Here is a 6,867-nt window from a genome sequence, read left to right as displayed (position 1 = left end):
TGCAGCTTCTGTTTTTACAACAGCTATAGTACATCTGTCTGTCCCGAAAGAGAGACGTCTCTTCTGTTGTTCCTCCTGAGGTTTTCCCCTTTAAGCTTATCATACAAATAGAGGGTCTAATGATAAATGGTTTCATACTGTAGGCTCTGGACTATGTATATATGGTAAATGATTACAATTTTTAGTTTAATGTTATGAGCTAGAAGTCATTTATTAAAATTCTGATACTCAGATGTTCTGACCTTGAAGGACTAAATCATCTTTAAATAAAAAAACCCTGTTACATATTACCATTGTAATGAAACACAGCCTTTATAACATGATAAGAAAATAACTTAACTTATTAAACGTATTAATTTATCAAATGATATTGATAAACATACACAAGTCAATTCCACTACATTAAGGTCACATTTCCCAAAAATTGCCTCCATAACACTTGTACTGGTTATAAGCCTTGTAAAATACACAGAATTGAATGTTTGCAAGTCATGATGCAATTAAAATAATGTCTCCCCATTATCTGTATGCAAACAAAATTAGATAAGGGCTGTTCTGTCAGTTTTGAACTGATAAAAATGTTGACCTAATCGTTGCACTTACCACACACACACACACACACACACACACACACACACACACACACACATGCATAAATGTACACAGACAAACACACAAACACTTTTCCCTGGCAGGTCCTAATTGCCTATAAATGTCAGTGTGAGTCAGTGTGCGATATTCTTCTGGTAAATTAAATGATTGGACTGGCACCTCCTCATTAGACCAGAGATAAGCGACACAGTGAGAAGACAACACACTGGTCAACACTCACTTTGCAGCTACTGGCTCCAACCCTGAACTCCCCTGGGATTTTATCAAAGACAAAAAGAGGTGGTGTGTGTCTGTGTGCATCTGTCTGTATGTGCATATACATTCTGTATTCATGCATTTGTGTTGTGTGTGCATCTGAGTCCTCCTGAGGGAAATTAGTCTTCTTTACCCTGCTTCGACTCTAGGTCCGTCCCTGGTGTTTTCTTTCTCTGCCAGGACACACCCACTCCCATCGGGCCACACTACGGCTAATTGCTAAATACAGTGGCTGTTGTTTCAGATCACTGTTGGCAACAGTCTCTGTCAAAGTGACTGCCATTGTGGCTAATTGGGAAAAAATATCCAGACATGGGTCTCCATAGTTTTATGTTGTCTTACAGAACAAGTACTGATCAGTGTTGTATAAAGTACTTAACAATCACACTCAAGTAAAAGTATCGGTAGCTCTCCAAAAAATGACTTTGGTAAAAGTCAAAGTCACTGACTGAAATATTACTTGAGTTAAAGTCTTAAAGTATCTGAAATTTCTTGCACTTAAGTATTACAAGTACTGTAAAAATAAATGTACTCAAGTAATGTAATTAAAAGTACAAGTAAAAGTAAATAACAAGCAAAGGCAGTCTGAAGTTCCTTTTTTTTTTTTAATTATGATTTACTTGGTCAAGTACACTGAGGCTACCAGTTAGGACCAGTTGATCCGTGTAAACCATTTCTCACGTCAGCCCAGAACATTGCACAACAGTGCGAATCACACCATTAATAGAAAGGTGGCAAGTGCAGATTTTTTTTTTCCTTCTACAAACATGACCAATGGCATCACATCAATACAAGTCAAATAGGGAGAAAACTGAAGCTTATCTGGCTTGTGAAGGAGTCCAGTTTGAAAGCCCTTTTTGTAAACCTTTTAAAAATAAAAAAAAGTCAGCATTGAAAGTGAGGCGAATCACCAAGCAAGGAAAAGCTGCCATTACTGCACTTTAAAACTAGAGGTACACAAAACCAATTGGCATTATTTTAACAAAACACAAATTGGCAGAAGAGAGGAGATCAGTTTGAAACCCCCTGTAAACTCTTAAAAAAGTGCTGGAAATGAGGTCACAGAAAACACTATTGCTACCCTTCTTGCACTTTTGAGCCAAAATCTTAACATTTTACATAGAACCAACTTTTGCAAAGTCAAGCCCCTCATCCCAACCCCCACACACCTTTGCCCTTGGCCTTTACTTTTATCCCTCTTCAACTTAAACCTTATTTGAGGGAGTCCTTGCTCATAACCCCATGATCACTTGAAACTGTAAAACTTTTTGTTCATCTTCAAAAGCAGCTGGCTTTCAAAATGCCTAGAATTTAGCCGTACTCTTCGTGGGCTGAAAACAAGGCCTGCTATGCTGAAGAGCCTTTCGCATGCTGCCGACGCTGGGAGGGGCGTGTTGAGTTTGACAGACAACTTGCAGACAGAAGGAAAGGACTTAAGCAGGTCCATGTGGTCAGCGGAGCAGGAGAGGTAGGCATCAAATTGCTTGACGCCATCTTGGGTCTTTGATGATGCTTGCAGAGAAGAGAAGAAGTCATCCTCGTCTGATGAACTCGACCTGATCACATCACCTGGCTGCATAGAGGGATCCTCGATATGCTGCTTGATGTAATTGATTCCTGAAATGTAAAAACAAAGAAGGGTTATACCCAGGGATATAAGTCAACCTCTCATCACTAGCTAAATTTGGCTTGTTGATGTTAATTGCACTAGTCAGACATCCACTCACTACCAGTGAAAGTGGCTACTAAGCTTCATTTTCTACCAGCCAAACTGAATTTACCAGAATTTGGCCGGTCGGCGGGTGTTAATTTAGAGCCCTAGTTATAGCACTTATTAATACAACTCTACCATGTCATCTCTGCCTAAACAAGTGAAACATTAAAGCATTTGATTCTCTCCCCATGTTCCTTTTCATGCACCAACCAATATGCAAACCCAATATGTTGATACTAACTGTCAAGGCATAGACAAACTTAAGTACAGTATATGTATGCCTTACCCATTTTAATGGTAGCATCATCCTTCGTCCATGTCGTCCGGAATTTTGGAAGAAGAATTGCAGCTGCAACCAGCTCGGCATCCATGAACATGTGCCCGAAGCGGTTCTGAATTCCAGACTGTAAAGCATCAACAAGAGGCTTGCAGTACTTCAGCTGCAACTTCACCTTCTCGAGTTTGACCTGCAGCAGTTGAATTGTAGGAAGCAGCCACCCCATTTGTGCCTTGGTTTCTGCTTGCAATATGTTGGTTGCCTGGGCGACAGGGCTCATTACAGCAGCATATTCTGTCAGAAATGCGAGTTCGGCTGGGTTGAACCTGCGCACACACAAACACACACAAAAAATTATGCATGATAGGAAGTGAACAGCGTCTGTGATGCATTAAACCTCTATTATATGGAGCAGTCATTCCACTTTTATCTCATCATTTTTAAATCTTCGGCCTACTTACATTGGGACCTTCAGGTCAGTGGCAATGGCTCTCAACGCTGCTTCTCCCTTCTCTTTAGAAATCCTGAGCAGGCGTTCAACGGCCATGAACAAGGAATTCCACCTCGTTTTATTTGGTCTTAGAAGCTGAAGGGAACAGACATCTTCAATCAGCTCAGCTGCAAGTGTGGATCTTCCACATTTGTTCCATAGGCCATAACACTTTCCAAATGTTGCATGGTGCAGCTTCTTGTATGCGTCGCTGGAGGTTGCAGTAGAGGAATCTTCACTGGCGATAAGATTCAGGAGATGGCATGCACAGCGTTGGTGTCTCGGTAGCTGAAATTCGAACCCATCATCTTCATTCAGAAGAGCTGCTGTGTCAATGTACTCCACATCTTCCTCCTCATCTGCTCCATCCCCTTCCTCTTCAGACTGTGCAGACTCTTCAGCAACTTCTTCATTGTTGTTTTCGTCTTCCCCAAACACACGAAAGGCCTTCAGAAAATTTGAACCGTTGTCAGTGGTTGTTCGCACTATCTTGCCTCTAATATCAAATTCTGCATGAATGTCATTCAAAGCATTGGCCAATCGGTCGAACGTGTGGGATCCTCTCAGCTGCCGGCACGCCAAGGCTGCTGAACGTCGCTCGAGATTCTCCGGGTCAATCCAGTGTGCCGTAACCCCAATGAACCCTCGCCTTCTGACTGACCAACAGTCAGTAGTAGTAGCGATGTATTCGACCCCCTTCATTGTCTCAATCAGAGCTGCTTTCATTTTGTTGAAGACATCTTCAATCTTGGAGGTGAGAGTCACCCGGGACATCATTTTGGCATTAGGGACGAGGTCACTGACAAATTCTCTGAAGTGTTCCTGCTCAACTATTGAGAAAGGTCGAAGCCCATGTACAACATAATTCACAATGGCCTTGTCAACAGTCTTCTGAGGGGTCATGGACACGGTCTGGGTTAATGTGGTCTGCTTGCTGCTGGGGGTGGGTGGTCCACTGGCCCTTTTTCGTTTTGCTGTGGTCAACTCAACATATTTTTGAAGATGGTGCGGATGCTTTCTCTAAAACAGACAAGAAAATGAAATTAAATGTCAACCTGGAAACAAATTGCCTCACCCAGTTACAAAGAGGGGGGGGGGGCGGGGGCTAATGGCTTTAAAGTTTAAAATAAATAAAATCATAGTATTATTTTGTTTAAAATTACTGTGGCTGTACAATTAAGATAATTGACACGGTATAAGTTGTTTGACGCATCTGGGATTTACAACGAAAGTTTAAACTAGAACTTGCTGGTTCAATTAAACACACACACACAGACACACACACACACACGCTGGCGGGACAGGTCGCACTGGACGACAAAGACAAATGGATAAATAATACGCTAATACGCAAAATGTAAAAGTAGTACACGTTAAATGTTTTGTTTTTAACATGCATGCCTATCGCTATCGTTTCACTTGGCCTATAGCACGCTTCTTCCTTCCCTAGACCCAAAAGGCTAGCCTGCTACAGCCATGTGGAAACGAAACGCTGCCGCACACGAAGTTAATTCCTTCAGGTTATGCTCAGAATTCCACATAAGTCCATGTAATGTCCATCATATACATACTGGACTGCATAAACTTAATGAAACCCACTTACCTCAATATGTTTCTTCAGGTTGGACGGAGAGTTCCTGTATGATAGGATCTCCACATTTCTTGGAAGGCATAGCAGGCACTTCATCCGGTACGATGAATCCCTGACATCGGAAAATGAAAACAAACGGCTCAAATAAGGCCACGGGTGCTCGTCGGGTTGTTCATTTGTAGTCGACGTTGTCGCTGTCGCTGTGTCTGGCGTCTCCTCTTCTTCTTCCATTGTTGACTGCGAGACTCGCAGGTGTTGTCAATGACGTAGTTAAGGCAATTGCCAACAAGCCCGGGCATGCACTAACTTCGCTGCGTCAGACAGTGAGGGTGGGGCGGAGCCAAAACACTGTTTCCTTTTATTTATTTGTTTTGTTTCATTTTTTTTTTTAAATTTTTTTGTAACGAGTAACGAAATGGGACTTTGAAAATATATCGGAGTAAAAGTATGCAATTAAGCTCGGAAATATAGTGAAGTAAAAGTGAAAGTTGTAAAAAAAAAAACAACTCCAGAAAAGTACAAAGTATCCCAAAATATACTTAAGTACAGTAGTGAAGTATTTTTACTTCGTTACTATACAACACTGGTACTGATCTTTTGATATGATCACATAAACCATACTATCCCTTAGATAGCTATATCCATGTTTTTGATCCCATTTATTTGTTTATTTTTACTGTGTTTGTTTGTTTAAAAGAATATCTTTGAAAAAAATGTCATATGATTCTGACTGTATTTGGTGGAAAGCTCAGCCATGACCCAAGGAGCAATTGGTAAGTTTTGATGGTGGCACTAGTCAGCATCACCAGACATATGATTCATCCTGAGGGGAATTTTATGGCACGATCCAGGAGTTGGGGAAAGATTTAATCAAAAACCAAAAATATCAACTTCATAGGCATGTATCATGAAACCATAAATGTCTGAACCAGGTGTCATGACAATCTATCACATAGCTGTTGAGATACCAAAGTAGACTGACCAACACATCAACAGTACCATCCTTTCACCCAGTCACATATCCTGTGTGAGGACATGCTTTTCATTTTGGCACCCATGTAAACAGGTTGAACACACGACTGTGATCTGCAGCAGTACAGCAACACATCTGTCACGCGCTGCTGAGGCAGGCAATGTGGCCCAGGAGTTAGAGCCATGCATGGCTAAATTTCTCTTTGCTCGTTATGGTACAGATCAGGCTCTAGAATAAATTATTTTGTGGAGAAAACACATTTTTTCTGTACTTCACTTCCATCTCACATGAACTAGTCACAACTACAATGGTTTTGTCCACCCTGAAGTGCATTTCATTGGTTGATGAGCCTGTAAAGGTATTTCATTTGGTTATGGATGTTCAGGTTATTTCTCATACTTGCTTTATGGTTGGAGGTTTTAAAAGGTAAAACTTGGGGAAAATTGTGGTAGGCATACCAGTATCCCCACAGAAAATTGTGCCTACATGCAAATTATGCTTGATTTCTTTTAACTCATTCACAAAACATTATTCATAACCGTTCACTTTATTTGAGCTCAAACAGAGCACAGCACCACTCTTCACACCGCTCTGTGATCTTTAGTCTGATGTTTCTCTCTGTAAAGGTGTTAGATTTATTCATTCCTCAGCAGCAGTGAGCACCTGAGTGTCTACAGGTTCAGAGCCCTGAATTGAAAGAGAGCGACAGAGAGAGAAAGACTGAGAGAGAGAGAGAGAGAGAGCAATAGATTGATAAAAATAAAAGGAGACAGAAGCCCTTTTCAGTCATGCAATATGTAATGTTGTTGGGTTCATGTAAACACAACACAAGAAGTAAGGAAGTTTGTGTTTGGTAGATTATTTCTCTGTTGTAACAATGCTTCTTGGCAATAAATCTTAGACCGTTGGTGACCAGCATGAGGAGGAGGAGCCAGGCTGTTGTGGCTGTGTATGG

General features: G+C 41.2%; 1 protein-coding gene across 1 annotated transcript; it reads right to left on the bottom strand.

Annotated features, from left to right (window-relative positions):
* Positions 1 to 1,505: 1,505 nt before the first annotated feature.
* On the bottom strand, positions 1,506 to 5,153 carry LOC141002811 (uncharacterized). The gene is made up of 4 exons (XM_073474210.1): positions 4,952 to 5,153; positions 3,320 to 4,368; positions 2,868 to 3,184; positions 1,506 to 2,484 (listed from the first exon to the last, which is right to left on the bottom strand). The coding sequence occupies exons 1-4, from the start codon at positions 5,033 to 5,035 to the stop codon at positions 2,114 to 2,116; spliced, it is 1,821 nt and encodes a 606-aa protein (XP_073330311.1). The 5' UTR covers positions 5,036 to 5,153; the 3' UTR covers positions 1,506 to 2,113.
* Positions 5,154 to 6,867: the final 1,714 nt, after the last annotated feature.

Source organism: Pagrus major, chromosome 9, assembly GCF_040436345.1.
Source record: "Pagrus major chromosome 9, Pma_NU_1.0".
Taxonomy (NCBI): domain Eukaryota; kingdom Metazoa; phylum Chordata; class Actinopteri; order Spariformes; family Sparidae; genus Pagrus; species Pagrus major.
Note: the sequence above shows the minus strand (reverse complement) of the source record. Positions and strands in the feature narration are given on the sequence as shown.